Raw genomic sequence first — 24,905 nt, 5'->3', positions numbered from 1 at the left:
CCCCGCTCCCGCGGAGGCTCCGCGGCGCGGGGGGGCGCGGGGCCGAGCTCTGTGCCTCGCCCCTCCGCCGGGTTGCGCTCGGGCGTTACATAACGGGCAGGCACACGCGTTCCTCCCGGCACCACGGGCTTTGCCGAGCCGCACAAATGCGTTGATCTGCTCGGATGTGTTCAGCGGTTCCATGTTCCCTGCGGTCGCGCAGCCCACGGCTCTGTCGGGATTACGATTTTTACGATTAATTTCGCCATGCACGTTTTAGGGGGCTGCTGAGGGAGAGGGAACGAGTCCCACACGTGTTAGAATGATGCAATCAAGGGTAAGGGGAGAAAAAACAGTTTAGTTACATGGAATTTATCTACTGTTCACTTTTTCCATCACTCAGCTGCTCTCGGAACTGCACATACATTCTCCTCTGCTTTTCCCTGTCTGCCTTTCTCTTTTCCTCTCTCCTGCATTCGTGTATGTGTAATTTACTACAGCTTTTTTTAAGTAATGACAAGTAGTATCTTCTTTTTTGTCTCATTAATGGATTTGCCCTATTTATATTTCACATTTTTTCGGGTGTCTTTTTCCTTTTGGCCATGTCACAATACTCGTCGCATTGTTGAATCTGCAGCCCTGATCCGAGAGCTGTGATTTCTCCCTACACTGCGAATTTTACAAACACAATTTGTTCCTGATACACTTCTGCTGGAGATAGCAATAGAGACTTTCAGACATGGACAGAATGCAGACATTTTTTCCCACAATAAGGTTAACATTATACAGTGCAGCAAGCCTCTGATTCCTGTAAACAATATCGCTTCCAGTACTGATATTATCAGCAGAGTCGTAGCATTGATGAATTATAATAATGAAATACTTTAGAGTAAAACATAATGTAGCAACATTATTTTTCTTGCACAGAAATAAGAGCCATGTATCAGTATAGTATGTGATGGAAATTTTCCTATAAGTAATGAATCTTGGGTCTTGTTCACACTAGAAGAGTTTGCCAGTACATCTAGTCTGGCAAAGTTCTTCTGGTAAACTCTGAGCCTTTAAAAAAGAAATGGCATATACATAACTTGCATTGTTCTCCCAGCAAAATTATAATATTCAAATCATACATTTGCCCTGCTTTAATTAAAAAAAAAAAATAGATAGCGTCTACAGTTTTATTTTGAAATTTTAGCTTACGATATATATGCACAAATGTCTTTTGGTGCATTTATATGATCAGGTAGCGGGCAATTTAAAAATTGTGATAGTGTTTTGTTTTTCAAATGTACTCTTTACTTGCAATTGCATAAATCCCTGATATAGTTATGCTGGCAAGGGAACAGAATAAAAAATTGTGTGGTAACTGAGTAGTCTAGATAATGAGATAAAAGAACAATAACAAGGTGTACAGGTTTAATTTGCTATTCCATAAAGAACAAGTAGTTACTATAGAAACTGTCATATTACATGTATCTTCAGTATAGTACTTTATATGTGAGAAAAAGCATCTTCCACACATAAACCAACTTTGGCAGAAATAACAGCATTGACTACCATCACCCTGGGCAGGAAGATCATCGTTCACGTGCTCTCTGCGGATTTCATCACTCTTAGGTATTCATATAACAAAATGCTTGCTTTCTTGCGGTTTTGAGGGAGGCACCTAACTGTAGATCAAATTTTGTCAGTGAAGGAATTATGAGCATGCAGTGCGTGAGTAATGGAACAGGTCTTTCTCTGAGAAGTTTAGCTGTTATTATTTCAACACCACAGAATGGGAGCTTGCTGTTGATTAATGGCAGAGTTAAGACGTAACTCATCTGAAAAATAAATCATCAGATATGTCTAAGTTTTCTTCAGTCTAACCTTGTCCTGCATCCAGAAATTCTCAATTAGGGCCTTTCAGCATGCATTAATTGCACTACATGTAGCTAAGCTCCCACAGGAATTTAAAGAGAAATATATGACTCAACATATACAGGTGATTAAATGCCAAAGTCAAATGGCATATAAAACCAGTTCTTTAGCTCAGTACTCTAAATGTTGTTCTTTTTTATATGGATAGATTGAAAACACACAAGTACATATTGAAAGTGAATAGTTTACATTACTTTTTTTGCCTGGAAATAGTAAACAGTAATTTGAGAGAACCATGATGATCTGAGTGGATTCCTGCTGCCTCTTCCACATCAGGCAGGTCACCATTTTCCCCATATCGGAGCAGGTTTTAATTTGAAGGGAGTAACATTTGACTGTTGAGGTGTAACGTCTAATATGCAGCTTACTGGAACCCTTAACTGCACAAGTTTCACTCAACTTGCCAGTGCTACTCACTGACCAAAAGCCAAACAGCCTCGCCTGTTTACTGTTGCTTTCTGTTTGGGATCAATCAAAATAGATGCATTCATACATGTTTAGTTTGAAGACAATAGTGTTGAAACAGAAATGTGCTCTTAAGTGGAAAATCCCATAGGGATTTTTCTAATCAATTACCCTTTATTATACCATGACAACATCAAAATATTTATATGCACCCATGCAATGTTCTTGGTGAATGTACATCTCCAAATGATAGAGGGTAAATTGCAAGGCCACATCTGGTCTGTAATAAAAATATAATAAAAGACATTTTGTATTTCATTCAATTTTCAACCAAACACCCTCTTTTTAGCAAGCAATTGTAGATCTGGGTTAGATATTTATAGACGGGTCTGTGATTCTCTTTGAGCATGAAGAACTGAACAGAACATTTAGAAAAGAATAAAAAGTCTGTATTTTTATTTTTAACCATTTTTCTCACGTGGAAGAGTCTAAAATAGCATCAAGTACAGATGACTGGGATCCGATATTTATAACTATGTGGCATATTGTTGCTTTGTATCAGTGACTGTGAGATGGAGGGGAAAAAAAAAAAGTCATGAATGCACCTTCCAGCATGTGGTATCAGCTTGACCTCATTCGGCTTTATCATTTAGGATGAAAATTCACTTTCTACCAGAATTTCACCCTTTTATCTTCTTCTCACATCCTTTAAGTAACAGACGATTTCACTTAATATCAACTGTTTACTATTCCTATGAGGTCAAATCATGGGAGGCATTTGAGAATGTGAACCCAGATAATGAGTTACAGCTAATACCACACTCAGCTAAAGGGAAGGACTCCTCTAGTTTTTCAACAGACAAAAATTTTTAAGAGAAAAAAACAACCAAACCCTAAAAATCTTAACTGCCTTACATACCTTTCTTCACAGTTTTATTATGTACGTACTGTATCTACAATTCACAGTCATTAGCTCAACTGCTGAATCAGCAGTTGCCACTGAAGCCAAGTTTAGAAAAACAAGCATTAAATCCAGCAGCTGGTGGACAGCTGCTTGGAGGCTCGCCGGGAGCCCTGGAAGATACGCCGGCTTTCCTCTGCAGTTAGCTCTACACAGCAGTCCTCGCTTATCCTGAGCTTTGTGATGGATACATGGACCCCAACACCTTCAGAGCCTCCATGGGAAGAAAGCTACAGACAGAGATACCATGAAACGATAAATGAATGTAGTTCTTTGTAAAGGACCCATCCTTCAAGTCTGCATTCTTATGGGGTTTTTTTTAAAAAAAAGGAGAATTAAAGTATTATTTCTTTATTCATCACTATTAAGGGCAAAGGATAAGGGAAAGCAAAACAAAACAAAATCCTCTCAAACTTTAACCCGAAAAGAAAGTGGGGACCATTTACTGAAGAATACAACAGAAGATCTGTGAAGTGTGAACAACAAACAAAATCATTCTTTGGGAATTATACCCAAGGAAATGCAATTAAACAGGGCCAGGAATTTTTTGAAACCAAAGCTTTTAAAAATAGAAGTACCAGCTTCAGATCTCCTAGTAAAGTGGTCTGAGCAACAGGCTATTGGTTACTCTTGGGATACTCTCTTCCCTCCTGCAGTCTTCCTGTTTGAAGGTTTTCCACTTTGTAAGAATAATTAAATATTCATTGAATCAGTGAGTTGAAAGTAGGTCTATCCCACTTGAGGATAGAGGCAGGCGTTTAGGCTTTGTTTAATTTTTACCGTAACAAACAAAAAGAAGAAATGTATTGATTTCAAATATATTTTTTTTTTTGTCACTGACATTCTTGCCAGCTGAAGAAGTATCAAATCAGGGCCTCAAAGGAATTATATATATTTTAATAGGAACTTAAAAACATAGAATGGTTTGGGCTGGAAGGGACCTTAACAATTGCCTATTTCCACCCCCCTGCCCTGGGCAGGGACACCTTCCACTAGCCCAGGTTGCCCAAAGCCCCGTCCAGCCTGGCCTGGAACCCTGCCAGGGAGGGGGCAGCCACAGCTGCACTGGGAAACCTGTGCCAGGGCCTCACCACCCTCACAGGAAAGAATTTCTTCCTTATATCTAATCTAAATCTTTCCCTCTTTCAATTTAAAACCATTACCACTCATCCTATCCCTACCCCCCCTGATAAAGAGTCCCTCCCCACCTTTCCCGCAGCCCCTTTAAGCCCTGGAAGGCTGCTCTAAGGTCTCCCTGGAGCCTTCTCTCCTCCAGGCTGAACCCCCCAACTCTCTCAGCCTGTCCTCACAGGAGCTGCTCCAGCCCCCGATCATCTTCGTGGCCTCCTCTGGACCCACTCGAGCAGGTCCGTGTCCTTCTGACGTTGGTGCCCCCAGAGCTGGACACAGGACTCCAGGTGGGGTCTCACCAGAGCAGAGTAGAGGGGGCGAATCCCCTCCCTCGCCCTGCTGCCCACACTGCTCTGGATGCAGCCCAGCACACGGCTGCCTTTCTGGGCTGCGAGCGCACGTTGCTGGCTCACAGGCAGTTTTCCATCCACCAATACCCCCAAGCCCTTCTCCGCAGGGCTGCTCTCCATCCACTCCTCGCCCAGCCTGTGTCTGTGCCTGGGATTGCCCCGACCCATGGGCAGGACCCTGCCCTTGGCCTTGTTGAACTCCATGAGGTTGGCACGGCCCCACCTCTCCAGCCTGTCCAGGTCCCTCTGGATGGCACATCCCCTCCCTCCAGCGTGTGACCGCCCCACACAGCTCGGTGTCGTTGGCAAACTGCTGAGGGTGCCTCGATCCCACTGTCCAACAAAGATGTAGAACAGTGCCAGTCCCAACACCGACCCCTGAGGAACGTCACTCGTCACTGCTCTTCACTGGGACATCGAGTCATTAACTGCAACTCTTTGAGTGTGACCATCCAGCCAATTCCTGATCCACCGAGTGCTCCATCTGTCACATCCACGTCTCTCCAATTTAGAGACAAGGATGTTGTGCAGGACAGTGTCAAAAGCTTTGCACAAGTCCAGATAGATGATGTTAGTTGCTCTTCCCTTACCCACGAATGCTGTAACCCCATTGTAGAAGGCCACCGAATTTGTCAGGCACAATTTACCCTCCTTAATGTAGCCACTTTGGCTGTTCACCAGTCACCTCCTTATTTTCCATGTGCCCTAGCGTAGTTTCCAGGAGGATCCGCTCCATGATCTTGACAGGCACAGAGGTGAGACCAACTGGACTGCGGATCCCTGTGTCTTCCTTTTTTTCCTTTTTTAATTTTAAGAGGGTTTTGACCTTCCTATAACCTGATCTCTGGCTACCCAGATAGTTTCTCTGTACTCCTCCCAGGCTACCTGTCCTTGCTTCCACCCTCCGTAGGCTTCCTTTCTATGTCTGGGCTTCTTCAGGAGCTCCTTGTTCATCCATGCAGGTTCCTGGTGGTCTTACCTGACTACTTTGTCAGGATGCATCGCTCCTGAACTTGGAGGAGCTGATCCTTCAATACTAACCAGCTTTCTTGGGCCCCTCTTCCCTCTAGGGCCTTATCCCATGCTACTCTACCACGCAGACCCCTGAAGAGGCCAAAGTCTGCTCTCCTGAAGTCCAGGGTAGCGAGCTTGCTGTGTGCCCTCCTCACTGCCCTAAGGATCTTAAACTCCACCATTTCATGGTCACTGCAGCCAAGGCTGTCCTTGAGCTTCACACTCTTCACCAGCCCCTCCTTGTTGGTGAGAACAAGGTCCAGCATAGCACCTCTCCTCCCTGGCTCCTCTATCACTAGAAAAAAATGGTCTATCACATAGAAAAAAAAAAAACTATAATTGGATTTCACATTTCCTTGTGAAACTTTACACTTGATAATTCTACTTCATGTAGGAACCATGAGCTGGAGCTACAGTTTCAGAAGGCACTATTATTTGTCCCTTTTATTACCTTGTCATGTCTGATTAACAGGAATAAGAAATAGGTATTTTAAAAAGAAAGATTGAAAATTTTGTTTGAGGACACAAAGGTAATTCTGGAAAGCTATGGAAGAAGAGCTGGGGACATTCCAGTAGCTTTACTATGGGGACTTTAGATGCCAGAGCAGTTCTGTAAAAATTTGGAATACTGCAGTGAGGTCTAAGTAATTAGTTCAGATAATGTTATATCTATTCCATGTCAGACCTGCAGCTAATTTTGTATCTCCATAATCAATAAAGACATTATATACATAAATCTACCAACTGACAATCATTTCTTAAACACAAAGTAAATACACAGAGTAATAGCTTTACCCAGTTATAGCTCATCAGTACCTCTTTTGTGAAACATTTTTAGACAGAGAGGAGAAAAAGCATACAAAAGACTGGTCTGTGACTACGTTAGTGATAAGCTAACAGAAAATTGCATAAACGTGACTGCTGGGTTTTGTGATTGACCACTCTTTTGTAAAGTTTTTGCTCTGTCAATAGCTTGCACAAGATCAATTCAAATAACAAATGGAAGTGACGTAGGAAGCAATTTAGCCTCCAGATATAAGTCTCTAAGACCATTTTCAGCTTTCAAGGCCTCCAGCTGCACCCTAGAAATGCCCAAGTGTCCTGTAGGTCTTAAGTCATACCCGACAGTCCTAAGTGATGCCTCAGATACTAAAATGGCATTAGAAACCTACATTTAAGCCATCTGAATCACTTTCTTACTGACTGGGTGATCAATTCAATGGGCAAAGCACTTTATGCTAACTTTACCTAACAACTGAACTGATAAACGTTTTATCAAATCTTTCAATTAATGTAATTTTCAGACTTACAACAACATTATATTTAAAAGCGTATTAAAATGGCAGTAATCTCTGTCAGCTGATTAAATAGTTTCTGGTATCTGTTATAATTGTTGCAAATGTGATTATCTGTTTAACAGCATTTTGAATACTCTGTATAAAATGTTCTGAAAGATAAGCACGTCAGTAGCACTGTTGAAGTGTCTATGTTTAACGTGGCATGTTCACAGAAGCTAGACCTAATATTTTAGTCCAGGCTAAGTAACAGGTTCATTTCATTGTTGTTGTGGCTTGGGTCCTACTGCACTAGTTGCTTTCCAGATAAATTATTTAAAAGTTTGCAAGAACACCTTCATTCATTCACTTTGAGAGCCTCATTGAGGAATGCATCTCTAGTCAAAAAACACGTATGCACTTAAGACATGCCTATTTGTGATAGACTTCTTTCAGACAATGTCTGTGATTTACAGCTCAGTCGAGGAATAAGACTCTCAACCCAAGAGCAACATTTACTGGGGAGGCACTTCAAAAAACAAATCATCCTCAAAGCAGCCCACACCCTGGTAGTCTTGTATTCAATTAAGACTTCAGAACCGCTAGAAATAAAATATAGATTAAAACATACTGCAAAACATTACTTTAGAATCTTATTCAGAACAGAACGCAATTTTCATTGAGCAGTATGAGTAGTTTTCCTTAAGAACATGGCTGCCTATAGAAGACATGGAATCTGCAAAGTAGCAGGTCTGAGTGGGCAGTAGAGAATCCGTTTGCCTTTCCATACAGCTCCACTCACGTTGTGCAGCCATCTGGGCCTGTGGCTCTAATCAAGATGTGTTTCTTCTACTCCCATTTTAAACAAAATTGCCAAGCCAGACCATCTGAAGCAGGAAAGGATCTCACCCGCCTATTGTACTGTATTCTCCTTTTCCTAGAGGTTTTATCAGTTCTAACCATTCAGTTGTGCCCGTCTTGGCACCAGTGTAAGCAGTGTAAACTGCAGGATAAAACTGACTTACTGCAGCTTTGCCAGCGTGCCAGATCAGCAAATATAAGCAGTGGATTTGTCAACACTACAATTTTTCCAGTTTCTTCTTCGAAATTTCTGTCAATTCGTTTTTTAAACTAGGAAAAAAAAATCCTCCCACCCTTTGAACAGTGAAGAAAATTTAAAAAAAGAAGTGCTTATACAATGAGACTGAGCTAATGGTCCCTTTAACCTCCTCCTGTTGTCTTCTACCACTATTTGCAGTCTTTCAGTCTGTTCAATATTCAGCCTGTTCAATGATTCATATATTCAAAGCAAGTTTATGTTAATTTTCAAGATTAAATTCCTCAGTCTCTGACACATAATTAATTCTAGGTATTTTGTTCCTTTAAGCCTCTTATTTTCATTTATTGTTGACCGTAGTATAATCAAATCTGTGCAGGAAACTTTCTGTTTCATATACCTCTGTTTCTGATTGATTGTGATTCGGTTAACTACAGAAGTTCAGAGAATATTTTCACCATCATAATTATATACCTCTCCTAAGGAACAAAATTGAAAATACGACTGCTCTTTTACACTGAAGCGTGCATGAGGTTAATTCACTAGTTGCAAAAGGTGAATGTTAAAGATGTTATAATGGCCATTTTGCTGTGTGATGCCATTTTGTAATAGGAAGTTAAAATATTTAACAAAACTCTTTCTTGAACTTTATTCATGTTGCTTTAATTTTTTTGGCCTTCTGCCCCAAAAGAAGGAATAGAGATTTTTAAAAATCTATTCACTCAGCAGAAGTTCTGAAAACTTGCAGTTGAGTTTCTCCCACATTAAGGGCTTGTAAGGCAGTTGGACTTAAAAGTTTAAAACTGGTTTTGTTAGTGTAAAACATTGCCACAGTCCCTTGAAGGATGTGTCTCCAAACCGCCAGGCATTTTTAGACACCACAGTAATATGATTAATACCAAGCCCTATCCGTGGCTCCGAGGAAGCGCTCTGCTCTCGTACAGCTCCCACAGGGGAAGCTTCCCTCGCCCTGCCAAGCCTCCAGCCTAGCCCCCCTCCCTGTGTGTCTCTCAGGGGAGAGGCCGTTGGGTCTGCAGCGAGAGGAGGGGTAAGAGCCTCCAGCCTTCCCCCTGAGCATGGCACCCTTGCTGGTGAGCTGTGGCCACCGGTTGAGCAGCAGCACCAAGGGAATGAGGTCATAAACTGGCTCTTCGTGATTTCTGAGCTGTTCTGTTGACCTGAAGAATTACTTTGAACAACTTTTTGCCTCCTTCCTTCCCATCCACTCCTTTTGCCCTGCCCAGCTAGACAATAGTCTGTCTCTCACCCATCTTTACAACAAGCCCCTGTGACAGAGCAGACTTTCTCAATAGGAATCTCTAAAATGTACTACAATCTAAGTCATAATCATATAAACCTTTGTCAAACTGATAATGTCATGTTCACCTTACAGTATCAATTTCTCTAACTGAAACTACAGTAATTGTTAACACTTTCTATACTCTTGATGTACATGCTTGGTATAAAGTATAAAATCCAGTATTTGAGTTAGTGTTTGTGAATGTACCAGTCCAGGTTCTCTTCTGAACATTCTCTGTGTCCCTCACACTAAATTCACTGTTTTTTGTGGATGCTGTATTTCACAACAGGTACTTGTGCAAGCAGAACGGCAGCAGAGTCCCTTGCGGTTAAGGGCTGCACTGGCCCCTTTTAGTCTCATCTTACAGCTACGTGTCTCCCTTACTGACCAGCAGAAAAAAAGGACAAATTTTGACCTGGAAAATCAGAAGTGAGGTGGCAACTCAGTGGCTTAGGCTCAGCTTTTTGGGAGTAGTTATCTCAAGGCTTTAATTTTCTCTACAGTAATTGATCTGAGGACTTTGGCACAAGCAGTACATATGTCAGATTGTTTTCCTTCCTTCGTGCATTTTGGCAATGTCTTCCCTGTAGAGGAAATCAATAAATTTCAGGATGACATTTCCTTCTTCATCCAAAAGAACAAGAAAAAAAGCACCCTCTGGGTTATTTTCAGTCTTTAATTTTTATGATTTTAAAAAAATCTTTCTCTGAATGAATGAAAGGTATTTTGTCAGAGGAAAAAAAAGCCAAGAAATTTCCTGATTTGTGTAACCAGTAATGCATGCAAGATCAGCTGAATGCATGTTATACATATGCACATGCATTCACACACGTAGGTATACAGGATGATCACGAGTCTATGTTGTTACAAATTTAGAAAACAAGATTAATTATATGGGAGGTGCAAGCAGCTAGAGTTCTTGCAAAGGGCAAAATAAAAACACTGCAAAAGGCATCAGTGCTTGTACTTCAGTGTGCAAGCAGACTATTAACAATTCGAGCTAGGAAAAAATTTATAAGCCAGAGTTACTTTGTAACTTCCATTTCACCTTCATTTTGATTGATCGCTTTCTTGTACATGATAATGTATGAATACCATTATATTAAAAGGAGGAAAAGTTGCTTTCATTTTGGAGATTACCTTCTGACGCCGTGTGAATGACCAGCAATCCACAGTTCATGGATTATGCACTACTACAACAAAGAGCATATTTCATTATTTCCACCATCGTGTTTCGGTGATGTTACACTAAAGGATCTGACACTGACATCAGTCAGAAGTGGGGTACTTGTCTTGGTCAATTATTGATCTTACCCTGTAGATAACTCTTGTATAAAAACAGAATCCAAGATGTGTTTTTCAGGTTGGAAACTGTCTCTGTGTGAAACAAAAGTCTACTCTGTCTAATCCATCCCCAGGGTTTCTAGGGATGCTGTGATAAAAGACATTCTGTAGACCAGAATTTTTAAGTTCTTTGGATGTCACTCCTCTTTTCATAGGGCATAAATGATTTAGATGGTTAAGCTCTTTGCTTTCAAGCAGAGGTCACAGGCAGTCTTATTTACTACCAAAATTACATTTAAAAAAAAAAAAATTAATTTGTTTCTTAGATTTCTAAATTATAATAGAGAAACCAATGCAGATCTATTAGTTGTAGTTTCTATCTTAATTATTTTCAGCAGTGTTTTGATATTATGATTTCACACACGCTGAAGCAGTTTCTAAAAACAAGAAGATATGCAGGAGTCTCTTTCATTCTTTAGTGAGGATTAGGAACCTCTTGTTTATCAGACCAATCTTTCCTGTTCCTTGTTAATCCTGGAAACATTTTGGATTTTTAAAGGATCCCAGAGGCAGCCACATTTTGGGGCTCTCTCCAGTGTAGTGATGACTTTTTAACATTTTTATAACCTTAATTTCTATTATGTCCTTCATTAAGATAACATCCCCAGATCTCTAGTATTGGAAAAATTCTCAGTGGCTTCAAAAGAAGATCCCACAATACTTTTATAAAATTTACAGCTGTTGTATTTTTAGTGAGGATATGACAGACCCTACTGTCAAGGCTGTGATTTCATCCCTGGTAAATTCCTTGGGCTGTCATAAGATAAATGCATTTATCCAATGCACAGATTTGGAATGGTTTGAAATAGAGTTGTTTACGATTTCTGGTCCCATACGAATACCTGCAGCGTTTTCCTCCGTTCTCTTCATATCCTAGTAGCTCTTCAGTTCATTTAAACGGGGACTTTACACTCCTCAGTCCTTCAAGCTAAGAGATACTGTGTCTCTAGGCATAGACATCCTTTGGGACACTACTATTTGTTCCTGTTAAAATATCATTGAAGGACAGAGAATTACTGTTGCAAAGAAAAGAAAATTTTTCGGACTTTCAAAGATGTCGACAGAATTTTCCTCTTCAGTTAAAAGACTTGATAAAGCTGATGGAGTGTAGGCAGGTGAGTTCTATTTCATTTAACGTGGTTTTCCTCCTGCTCCAAACTTACCAGAAAGAAATTTCAGCCCAGTATTATATTTAATCTACTCCCTGACACAGCCTTAATGCTGGAAGCACTGAGACTTAAAATGCTGAATCTTAATGTTAAATTAGCTAGCACAGGCTTCTCAAACTATGCTCTTGTGACTGGTGACTCAGAAATCTTCTCAGAGAGTCTAAAGAATAAAATTTTTTTCTCAGTTTAAGCAGTAGTGATCAAGGAGTTATTGAGGAAGGTGTGCCAGGGAAGAATCTTCTGCGGTCATCTTGTCACTCATAAAAGGAACATTATACAAGCACTACATTTTTAGATGTATACGATATATGCTAGCACTTACTAGTTTAATAAACACTTTGTTACCTCTAAAGTGGTGCTAAACTATTGCAGTGCTAGCAAGAAGGCTGCTAGGTCTAGAAATTTTGTCAGGATCATTCGGCTACTCGCACCCTGGGGTTTCACAGCCTCCCTGCCCTGGATGTGTTGACAGCACACCATGATGCCAGGCAGTATTTTTCCTTCCGATTGTGTCTGGCTCTGCTTTTCTTTTCCTTGTGTGCCCTTTCCTAAGTAGAAATGTTGTTACTAAGCATTTCAAATAGTTGTGTGAACATCGCAGAGAGACATCTGAGGTGTCAGCAAAACATTCGTATTATATAGAATCTGTGTTTACATATTATTTTACTATGTTATGCTACACTGTAGGTCACTTTGCGGCCATGCATGAGGCACGTGCTTCTTACTAAAACAAACATTTAAATGGCTTTGAATTGAAAACTGACAATTGTAAGAAAAAGGATTTGTAATGTGATTTAATTGATTTATGTAATTGAAAACCAAACTAAAACACCACTGTTATGCACTATAAATGACTCCTTTGTCTTCTGCAAAATTTAATTTGTTTACATGCCCTGCAGCCATACTGAGAGAACAGAATAAATGGCAACTCCTCTTTGGGCCTATTTGAAAAAAAAAGAGTCAGGAAAGGGAGGATGAGAGTGGCCAGAGGGTTATGAGAAGGAAGAGATGAGTGCTCAGATAAAAAGCAGCCCAAGGGAAGATTACAAGGTCTCAGAAAAACAGATCAATAGTGATGTCAACTATGCAGCTGCAAATGCAACGATCTGCATTTTGAAAACGTTTGTCCCTGCTGCTTCGCTATGCCCAGGGTATCTAGAACACTCTGCAATAGATAAATCACCTCTAAAGGGCAGTATTTTAGTGAGGTGTCAAGATCCTGAGGATGCCACCGCATTTTTCAGTATAGGACTACTAGAAACACCAGCTTACCTTCCTCTCCTATTGCTTGCTCAGTAAGATGCAAGGATCTGAGTCTGCTCTAATTTACAAGTAACTCTCAAACAACTTTCAACTGATTTTTGTCTCCTCCCTTTTCCGTTTTACCTCCCTAGACCTTTCACCCTTTGGTTCCCTTGGGAAAACCATGACGAATTTCCACCTGGAAATTTCAGTCTCAGTGTTAGGTAGTCTCTTTTTGTTGTCGTTGATGGCCTTTCCTCTCCACCCTATTTCTCTTCACCGCATTGAGACTTTTGACAAGGTCAAACAATTCATCTTTGTTTCTATATTTATATCTGGGAAGCTCCTTTTTAGTAGCATGGTAGCACTTCAGATAGGACAACTTGACAAAAACAGTAGACAAGAAAGCTTTTGATACAGAGACCTGGCCTGGTAAAATAAAATGTATTTTAAATAAATTAAAACAGCCCGAGCATTCATACAAAATAAGCACCCACTAGTTACATGGGGATTTCTGACCACAGAATACATACTACTAAATGACTGCACAAAATAAAAGCTATCCTAAACAACTCTCTGTACATTATCTTGCCAGCTTATTGAAACAGAAGGACATAAAACGGCTTTGTTGTATGTTCTGCACTCAGGACTGCAGTGCAATAGCATAGGCTAGCACCAAAAGAAGACATGAAGTGCAAATGCAATGAATGAGGGATAACCGAGGTAAAGAAAGTCAATAAATGTTAATGGGAAGGAATAAACTCAAGGGCCAACGAAAGCAGTCCTGTCTAGTTGAATGCACAATTGAATAGATTAGAAGTGAAAGACACAGACACAAAGAAGTGAAACCTGAATGCTGATACTACATACTAGCAATATGATGATAGAGTGATCAAGAGAATTGAAATAAGTTATCAAGGAAGTCCCGAAAAAGAGGAAATTTTGGGAAACTATAAATGGAAGTTAAGATGATGGGTTAAAAAATGGCTATTACATATTTGAAAGCAAGTGCAAAAAATAGTAATGGAAACCTGTCTGGGAAATTAAAAAGTGTATCTACCAGTATGAGCAAGGTAGACAGAATGCTACAGCAATAGTAGTTACAGAAAGATGGAAAGTTGAATCAAAGCAACGGATGGCTTCTCTTGGGTCAAGCCAGAACGCTGACTAGTTCAACAACAAGCATTTACTTATGAAATGGTACAACAAAATGTTTATGGTGTGACACCATGCCAAGGAAGATTGTTATCAGTGTGAATTAAAGCTACACAAAGGCTCTGGAGAAACATGGAGTTTAAACCTCAGTTCTTTGCTACTCTTATTTACATTCGGTGTGTTATCTTATCTAGAAAGAATGAAATTACTTTAAGGTCAGGTAGTCCAGATCTGGGTTTGGTTCAAAAGTATCACAGATCATCTGGTAAAGCAACCGTACAATAAACAGGTGCTTGCTTCAGGGAATGTCAGCTTCTAAGTCTATCACTCCCAATTCATTAACCTTCCTTTGAAACTGTACCTCCCAAATTTTGACTTTATACCAATTTCCAGAGCACCCCAGAATTTAGCAGTGTACATGGTGACCGTGTGAACAGGCTGGGCATCCCAATTTCATGCACACAGACCATACAGTTTCTTTTCATGAAAAATTTCAGAGGGAGTTTTTAAAGTTGACTTTGAAAAATCTTATCTTTCATAGGCTATTTCAAAAGACCATTGGAAAGCGTGGCTAAACAAATTCTGGATGTGATTTATAGTCATCTGAGCCTGCTTTCAGCTACTTCCATGGAAGCAGTTCACTAGTGGGTTCCCTACTGCCTGGGACTCCATAAGGCATGGGGTATTCCCACCCATAGCCCCACTGTTGTCTAACCCACTCATAACCCTGCTGTACCTAGAACCTACAATCCAAACACCTGGAATCTTGTCAAGGGAGTTAATGTGAGTGCTGGAGTCAGCTGTGCAAGCTTTGCTTCCTTCTCTTTGAGAGAGTCATTTTGCCAAACCAATAGTGGAGGTTTCCTTTATCACATCCTTCTGTGGGGACAGTATGAACGGGCTGGAGATGAGCCTTCAGAATTTTCTTTGCTTCATTCCTGCAGGGCACATAAATGTCAGGTTGTGGGGTTTTTTACTATGCAAATGCCATCCTCCCCAATCTAGCAATACACGCAGCCACAGCTTCAAAGATAACATTTTTTCACTTTCCTTTCCTGCTTTGACTTTCTGGCACAAGGAGAAATCCTTGTTTTTAAAATGTTGTTAGCCTTCAAGAGTGAATTGACTGAATCTGGTTTTCCTTATTATTTATTTGAATCCTCTCAGCCACTGACCTTCAAGTGTAGCACGGGTAGTAAATGCTGTAATAATATCACCTCTAGGTGTTTCTTTGCATTTGCATTAGTAAAGTGGATCCTAATATGTTAGTAACATAAGAAGTTGTTCAATGTCAGAAAAACCTCAGAAATATGTGCAACAGAATAACCTCTAGATTAGAATCATGTTTTGCACCCGATTGTCAAGTTGAGGGATTTCTTCCATGCACTACCAAGGGCCATTAAAATCTCATTCCCACTTGTCCTTTTATTCCTGACTGTGGAGATTCATCTGAAAATACCTTGATGACTCTTATCCACAAAACTTCCTTATCTAACCATATATGAATCACATTGAAAGGAGTCACATTTCTCTTAGCAACCAAAGAATCAGTCTTAGCAACGAGACAGCTGGAGAATTTTGTTTTCACATAGCTACTCGTGGACAGTACGTTCTGCTTTCTGCTTTCCCATGGCATTGCTGCTTCAGTGTTGACTTAGTAAAGTGTAAGACGTGGTACAAATCAGACACTTGCTCATAGCAAAGACATCACATGCAGGACAAATGACGATCTTTCTACCTTCGATGTTATTTCCTGTAGGAGCTAGTGTAAGAGTACTGACTGCTGGAAAGCTCAAAATTTAAATTTTCCCTGTGACAGAATTACTACAAAGAGATGTGTGAGGAATCTGACAGTTTCCACAACCTTGACTTCCCCCACAGAAACCATAGTGACGAATCAAAGTATTAACTCTGAAGGCACGCATCTTGGTCCCTCTTAGCATGTTGAGAACAGTTAGAAAGGCTGGATATAAGGTGACTTTATATATATATATATATATATTTCCTTAGCAGGAATAATTTTGAGAGCAATATTATAGTGGGGGAAACTGGGAACATCAGAGCAATTGCCACTGTGGTTATTACTTGGGCTGATGTCTTTACAGGACTGTTGGGGAAGCTTCTCGAGGAAGCAATGCTAAAATGTCATTTATGAACAGAGCAGCGTTGGAGTAGTTTCCATCTCTCAATCCCACATCTGTCTAAGGAACTGAGTTACCATATGTATTTTGAACCTATGAAGAAATTCAAAGTGAAAGTAGAAATAGTAAACGTACTCACACCTCACCCATGTTCCTCCTGTCTCCTCCTGCAGGGGCTGTTGACATACTGCGTGCTGGTTTGATTCCCTTACTCGTATTCAAACTGGAGACTGAGCCGGATGAAATCCAGGAGCTAATCCTTGATACGCTCTCCAACTCGCTACGTGTGGAGGCTTCTGAAGCTCTAGCAACTGGTGCTGTTATTATCCTGAAGGAAAAGCTCACACACTCATCAGTGGCCATCAGAAGCAAAGCAGCTTGGGTTCTATTAGAAATTGGGTAAAGAAACCTGTCTATAATACTTAGCCCAAGAAAACACATTTCATGAGTGAATCAATGTCATTAGTTTACAGTTGTGTTCCACTACACAGTGAAGCTGCCACATTTCACACATAAAGCAATATCAGCCCGAATGCACACATAAATAAAAGACTTCTAAAAACCATAACTGCTATAAATCACTCAAGAAAGCAGAAGCTGATGAGGAAATGTCATTCCTTCTTCTATTTGTATTCAGCATTAGCAGTGAAATCAGGATTTTTTCCTGGTACAGCACTTGAGAAAAAATTCTTGCATGAGCAACCATGAGAAAACAGGATTCTGACCACTATGGAGGTAGGGAGAAGCTCCCTTATTGCTTTGGATAAACGCAATCCCTCAAAAAATTAAAAGTCCTGGGAAACTTTCAGTGTGATTGAGGACAGAAATAGTTTTCTGACACAGGCTGCTACATTTGTCAGCATGGATCAGAAAAAGTAATCTTTATATTTGTGTATCAGACACAGGATGAAAAGAACAACTCAAGTTCACCATCCTGCAATCACAAAATATAATAAAAGTGCTCAACAGATGTTTAGCTTAAAAAAAGTCTGCAGATCATGTAATTTACATACCAATTGATGCAAAACACTTCCTAATGTCCTATAACAAAGCAAGGTTTTATGGGAAAAGAGTGTAGATAAAATGAGTCATAGAAAGAAAGCAAAAATGCAGCTAAACTGTGGACATCGGCTGCCTTCTAGGTCCCTGCAGTAGCTGGGCCATGTTAAAATATTCCCCACATTAAAGATGCTGGAGAGAGGGAGAGAAAATGACCTAGGAGAAGAATTAATTGCAGAGTCCTAATTTAGCAGGTTTTTGAATCTGTACAGGGTTCAACAGCCACGTTTCGATCTAAACTGCCATTAGGACCACCAGCACACTTAATCCTACATCCTGACACACGCCGTTGCCCATCAATCTCCGGTGTATCCTACAAAGTAAAACCACCTCCAAACACCACCTAAAAATAGCCTAAAAGTTTGTTAAGACCACACACGTAGGTTAATATGATATCATCAGTATTGTATCAGCAAGCAGATTTAATAGACACCAGGCACAAACAGACATCCCCTTTCTTTTCTTTGTGGCTGGGTAGCGGTGCTTGCCATCTGTCCAACAGCCAGAACATCGTGACTCCGGAGAGAACAGAGAGGAGGACTGTGTCAGCACTGTTGTCATGAAACAAAGGAGGGCTGCGGGGGTCCGGCCATGGGGAGAGGCCACGGGTGGCTGCACGGTTAGCAGACACAGTTCAAGAAAGCAACTTAACCATCTTTCCTGCACAGTACTCATGCAGAGGGGAAAGGCGTGCTGTGTGAAGAGGTCACCCCCGCGCTGGTGAGCTTGCTGGAGGATTCCGATCCGCAAGTCCAAGCTAGTGCTGCAGGAGCGCTCATGTTTGCTACTGTTAAACCTCAGGGTGAGGAACAGAGGCAGTTCTGTTGGGATACCTTCCAGAAATCCAATTCTAAGGCAATTTAGTAATAAAACTTTTGCCCTGCCTCACCCCCAAGCCCTCAGTTTCTGATAGTATGAAATCTCTTCAAGAAACTTTAAGATTAGGATATTTCTTTAGATCTGTCTCAAGCAACTGCTGTTCCTCAGCCACAGTGTCTAGGAGGACAGTATATTTCACATTTCATTCACCTGAAATAGGTCAGGAAGTTCGTTATCTACCCCACCTGCATCATTTCCCTCCGGAGTGCTGCTCCAGAAGGGGAACAGCTCCCGTGCAAGCCCAGACCACATTGATCCCCATACCTGAAACTACTCGGAGTTGCCAGTCCTCAACAGAGGAGCACTACTTTCTGGAAACTCTTTTTGTGGTTAGAGGCAGTTTCTCTCTCACAGCTGGGAGAGGAATGAATATTAATAAGATCTGTAGTTCTCCCAAGTAGCTTACATGACACTGAAAATACTAACTGCTAAATTTTCAGTGTGATGAATGAATAATTAGACATAAAAGACTCTTAATAACAGCAGTTGTGTTCCAGTCCTCCTCTGCATCCATCCCCCTGGCTTCCAAAGACAACACAGGAATGGATCTCAGTGCCTGAAGTCTTTAAAAATAAAGATTGGAGGATGTTCTCAAGGGTATCTAACCCCCTTGCCCCAAAATAATCTATCCTGTCATTCGGCACCTCATATATTCTTAGATAAATTGTTGCAAATTAAATAATAACGTGCAAGGCAGTTGAAGTGAAGTTAACTAAGAAAGATTTTTTTTTTTCTTAAAAATAACCAGATGCAGCTAGCCTTGGTCTTCAAAAGAAAAACTTGTCCTACCTCTTCGTAGTGTATCTTCAGAGCTGTAGCTGGGCAGGGCATAGAAAGTAGCAATTCAAAAGCATGTTGATTATATGTAATAACACATTTTAAAGACAGTTTATTTCTCTACAGGGAGATTCTCAGCCCTAGCTGCTGAAGCCATTCCACCTTTACTGAAGTTGGTTGCTGAGGAAACCATCAAAGCCCGTCTGAGTGCAATCAAAACCCTCACCATGCTGGCTGAGCTACCAGAGGGCCGCAAGACACTCCTAGATCATATAGATACATTTCAGCAGTGCCTGAATGATCCCTGTGAGGCAGTGAAAAGAGCTGCCAAAATTGCCATCAGCGTCATCAAATGGAAACCTTGCTGAAGACATGATGTTTCATAGAGATCTATTGCCCTCTGTTGTTGTCTGGCTGTAAAAGTTGTGTGATTACATGAGACCTTCAAAAACAAAACTCTTTTCCTCGGTTACTCTGGATCAGTTCCTCCTGAGAAGTCATTTGTCAACAGTTTCACATCTATATTGCAGGTCACGAGCAGAGTAATGGGGAAAAAGAAAAGTTAGGAGGTCTAGAATTCTCCACTAGGAGTTATTTCCTGAGTTACTGAGATTTTCCTGTGATACAAGAAACCAATCCATTTTGTTTTCTTCATAACGGTCTCTCTTTTTTTCTTTTTTAAACCTCAGCCTATCAAAAATTAATGAATAGCTAATTATATTAGAAAGAAAGGTTCATAATTAACCTCTGCAGCAGTGTTGTCTATGCTGAGAAACTGACTTAATGACAGGAATTTCCATGAGTTTTGCTGCAAACCCTTGAACAGATTATTAGAACCATTTAGAGCATCATCACAAGAAAACACAGAGTGGCAATGTCATAGAAGGGCTTCCCTGAGTGAATTATGAGACTTTCTCAGCCTAAAATATAACCAAATACTTGTCAGCACAGTTCTAACAAATGGAGTTGCCAGCAGTCCATGTGGTGGAGACAGACCCTGCTGCCCTGGGCTAAGAGCACCTCATCTAACCCTGTGATGAGATTTATCCATGTGACACTCCAGTACCCCCAGCTAATGACTTCTCGAGGAGAGTTCTAACAGCAGCCTTTGCTTTACTTTGCAGCCCCTTCCGAGCCCTGCTCTTGCTGCATGTGTCAGCAGCCTCTCCCTCAGCCCTAGCTGCAGTGATCGCTCCTGTGTTTCTAAACTGGTGAGGATCCCAACAGGCAGGTTTTCTCTTTCCACATGCTTGGACCCAGGCTCAGGGCTGCCACGTGCTTAGGGTAAAAGGAAAATAGGTCAGAAAGCCTTTACTAGGGTAACCCTTGGTAAAGCTCCATTGAGGACAGACCCCACTGCCTCTAACAGATGAGCAGTCTGACCCTCTCTGAAATTGCTTATTGGATAGAAAAGCAGTGCCTCTCTGTTTGTGCTAGTACCTGGTATTTTGTAGGTTTGTACAGCTGTAAATTATCCTTTGAGTACAAAAATTAAGAAATATAATGGAAATGGAAGGGCTGTGCTAGAACTGAAGCGTTTTGCCACTGTGGCTCACTTCTGGGAAGAAGGAAAGCTGATCCTAATGTTAGAGTCTAGTCCAACAGGAGTGAGACAAGATGATCTCCAGAGATCCCTCCCAGCTGCACGCATTCTATGATTAATAGGTGTCCAAAGAGACAGATGAGGAGATAAACAGAACAGAAAATGGAAAATGTCAATTCCCTATTTTGGAAAAATGTGGGGTGTTTTTTCTTTAAAAAACAACAATTTTTTAAAAAAACCTTTTACTTCATAGAATTGAGAATAACATAGAAAATCCGAGCAGTTTATAGAAGCAGGCCTATCCAAGAAGATAAATTGCCTGAGGAAATAAGGTAGTTCCTGTGTTTAGGGCTGATGGGCAGTTGGAGTGATGGGAAGATCAGTAGAGTTTTACTCACTGTGTAGTCAAGGCAGGTTACTGCAGATATGTTGCAAATTTCTCTGTCTGTAGTTCCAGGTGTGTAATTTAACACAAGGTCTGGTCAAAGAAATGAAGTAAGCTAGCAGGACAAATCCTGGCCATTCTCAGCAACCAAGAAGGATGTGACAGTGCAGCTGACTCAGATTCACATTGAAGTCCCATTTGTTTTCACTCGGGTTTTGCTTTCGCGTGGTATTTTTATATCTACAAGTTACCAAGTTGTGGCTACAAAGAACCTACACCACCTGTATAAAGGAGTTATTTGTCAGAGCTGCTTTTCCTCTGCAGAAACGCACTGTCACACTGCAAACTGCATTACCCTTAAATAAAGTATTCTGTAGGAGTGATTAAAGTTAAAATGTTTTTCTTCCATAAACTAACCAAAGGGTGAAATTCCTCTCCTATAAAGACGTGATTTAAAAGTATTGAGCCAGTTGGATTCATTCCCTCTATGCAGGATCATGGAGGAACTCTGCCTTTTAACCACACTTCACATAAGGCACTCACACATAATACATGTTGATGCCAGAGTGCATTCAATTCTATAAATGAGAGGCAGGCAGCTTTACTGAACATTTAGCATGTTATTAAGGACTAGGGAATAACAGAGAATGGAAGTCTCAACTACACTAACAAAACTGCTGCAGGAAAATGCAGTAAAAATGATCGTTTTAGCTCAGTTCCAAACTTCTGTCACAGCTTTCCCCAATAATTCAAGTATCACACTTCAAAGACTGAGCTTGTTCAGATGCAGAAGTAAGACTGAACTGCTCTGACTAGAAGAAATTTAGTTGACTTGGACTGTAAGTCCTGCATCCTGAGCATCTGCCCGACCACTGCTTTAAAGACAATATAAACTCTTTCCAGGTAAGGCTCTATGTGGTATCAATAGTATTGTCTTACACACACAATACAAAAATGGAACAAAGCTTTAACTGAACTCTGAAATCTTGATGCTAGTGCTAGCCCTTCCCCATGTCAGCTTTTGTCTCAGCAATTCTTGGGCACTATTACATCTGACAAAATATGGTATTTCAATGACAACAGTAACTCCATTGGCTATATTGACCATGGACTGCATACATAAACAACAAAATTCAAACGCTGCATAGAGAACAGCCATGCACCTTTTTTTTTTTTTTTTTTTTTTTCCATTTATAAAGCTGTATTTCCTGAAAAAAAAGGAGTCACAGATATTATAATTCAAATTCACGTGCTCCGGTGTGGTGCAGCTTGCTGTAACTTCTTGGAAGGCCTGCAGATAAGCATTTGCAGGAGCACAGCATGATACGTGACACCAGTGGCAGAGCTAAACAACCTATGTGAAGCAAAGGATGCTACAGAGAACACGAGCTAATGCAGAAATAATCCCATTTATTGCAGAACACTGTTTTGTAGTCTGTGGCATTTCTAGAGCTGTATTATCTTGGTGTCCAAACGTTTGGTGTCTCCTACCAGGTTACACTGCAGGAGGCCAGTGCAGGAGCGTGCACAGCCCAGGCACAGAGCAGCAAACCCCGTCACAGCGTGGGAGACAAGGGAACAATAACACAGACCTACCTGCTACAGCAGAGAAATATCACACGGTCTCTTTTGTAATCCTGACTATACAAAACCTGAATTAAGAGGTAAATTTTTATTCTACAAAATAATTTTTCAGGGCATATTAAAATGTAACACACAATTCCTCCAATAGGAATATGCGGATTCCTGAATCTGTTCCCTAAAAAGAGTTTCTCAGCCACAGTTTCACATCTGAATTGCCCCTTCGCATTCTTCATACAGACCTTTGAGATCTCACATGTAATTTAAATTAGCCAAACAGGTAAAACTCCTAACTAAATGTCCCAATGTGTTGTGGTTTTTTTTTTTTTCCCTGGGAAAACAAAGATATGCTTTCTCTTTGTTATTTGGCAGGAAATAAAATACCCTGTTTTATTAAATGATAAATAAAAAAAAGGAAGAAGTATAATTTTATAGTGCATATACTATAGGCCACCCATATATTTAGTAACAAGGCACAAAACCAGTACGTAGCTATCAAAACTATCCACCAGTGTTAACCACAGTTACTAAGATGTCCAATAATTTGGGGGATATGTTTCAGTGTATTTCTGACTCTCTCTGTTAAAGCAGCGACTATAAAATGGGAGATTACAGCTCTGAAACAGTAGTTCGTAAATCAAAGCAGTCAAGAATAAGCCCTTGGAAAAGTTTTCACAAATAGAGAAACGGATGGTGAAAAAAGGAAATATTCAATCTGACCCCAAATATTTGGAAGAGACAAAAAAGAACCCAGTGGCATGAATAGAAATTACAAGGTAAAAAGAACTGAGTAAAAAATACACAGCATAAACCTGGATTTTTAGGTTTGGCATCTTCGTTACTCTTATTCATTGTTAAGATGACTTTGATTTTATAATTTAGCAAATAATCATTTAATGAATTTTCATATCTAAAAAAAAAAATTCCTTATGATTAAGGCACTAAGTCTTAAAACAAAGAACAAGATGTACTGAAGTTGCAGTAACACTGATTTATAAATCAGGTTGGAGTTAACCCAAGATGTCCTTGGGCCCTAGCAGTATTTTGGCCTCTGCCAGTTTTTTCTTAACTGCTGAGTACGGTGTTGCCCATAAGACAGTACACAAACCAAAAAACGCCTCCTAAATTAATTCTCGTACTGACATTCTGATAAAACAAAAAGGCCACCTGTCCTAACAAGGGCAGGAACAGCCTGGGTCACGTTCCCTATGAACATCACCAACAGGATGACGACACTGGTGTTACATGGGCAACCTGTAGCACCGATGGCTTTCTATGGGATTGTCCCCTTGCTCAAATTAGGACATGTTTTCTGAGCCAAGGCACAAAGTTAGTCCTAGAGACACTCTCGCTGGCTTTGCAGTTGGATTGGTGTTGAACATTCATCCAACGTGCAGGTAAGGACTAGGGAAAGTACTGAAATACAGAGCCTATGGGCAGTGCCATGGCCCTCCATAGCTTTGGAATGAGAGGCAACAGTCCCTAATTTGTGAGGCTAGGAAATTAGTTAGCACTCCAGGCATCAGTAAAACAATTAGCTGAATCAAAGAAACACAGCCGATGAGTGCTTCCCTTGGACTGACTTAACTTTCAGTCAAGTATACTCCATAAGAAAGCTGCCACAGACTTGGTCACAAAAATGCTACAGATCCTTTTGAACTGCTTCATAAACAATATTTAAATTAACATGCCAGGATCTGGCACTCTAATTATACTCTATAATTATACACTATAATTAAACTCATTGTTTCAAAAGAAGTGCTGTGTATACAGCGTCTTTGGTTTCAGTGCTGTATGCTCCACAGTGCTCTACACTACAATGGCACTAGCACCTAGCCACATTTTGAACATTGATGAAAAACCGTCTTTTTAGCTTGAAGCTAACAGTGATTAAGGCCAAAATACAATTCATGTGATCCTGGGTCAATACTGAGATTAATTCAGTTACACTCTACACAGGCCAAGTTTTCAAATCAGCTGCGTAACACTTCTCAGTGATACTGGGAGGACGCAGGGCAGATGTGTTCATGGGAAATAACATCGCCTTGTGTGAACCTTGTGTCCCACCCAGGCAGAGCTCATTCTGGATGCATGAAGGTTTATATTAGTTTTTTCTAACAGCATCCAGAAAGTTAAGAATATTACAGCTCTTTGTTCTTGCAAGTACAGACACATTTCCCTGTCCCCAGTTGCTTTCAGAAGTCCAGGAGCTGGAAAACATTCTGTCCTGATCTGGAAA

General features: G+C 40.5%; 1 protein-coding gene across 1 annotated transcript in view; it reads left to right on the top strand.

The window, feature by feature from the left end:
• RSPH14 (radial spoke head 14 homolog) overlaps positions 1 to 19,769 on the top strand; it is a 104,058-nt gene extending 84,289 nt beyond the window's left edge. Inside the window, exons 4-6 of the mRNA XM_026859777.1 lie at positions 16,616 to 16,841; positions 18,170 to 18,303; positions 19,284 to 19,769. Of these exons, the coding sequence (XP_026715578.1) occupies positions 16,616 to 16,841; positions 18,170 to 18,303; positions 19,284 to 19,525 (602 nt within the window). The 3' untranslated portion in view covers positions 19,526 to 19,769. The remainder of the gene's footprint in view (positions 1 to 16,615; positions 16,842 to 18,169; positions 18,304 to 19,283) is intronic.
• Positions 19,770 to 24,905: the final 5,136 nt, after the last annotated feature.

The sequence above is a fragment of the Athene cunicularia genome, assembly GCF_003259725.1.
Source record: "Athene cunicularia isolate RWA chromosome 15 unlocalized genomic scaffold, athCun1 chr15_part1, whole genome shotgun sequence".
Taxonomy (NCBI): Eukaryota; Metazoa; Chordata; class Aves; order Strigiformes; family Strigidae; genus Athene; species Athene cunicularia.
The sequence above is the reverse complement of the archived record's forward strand: the minus strand, read 5'-3'. Positions and strand labels throughout refer to the sequence as shown.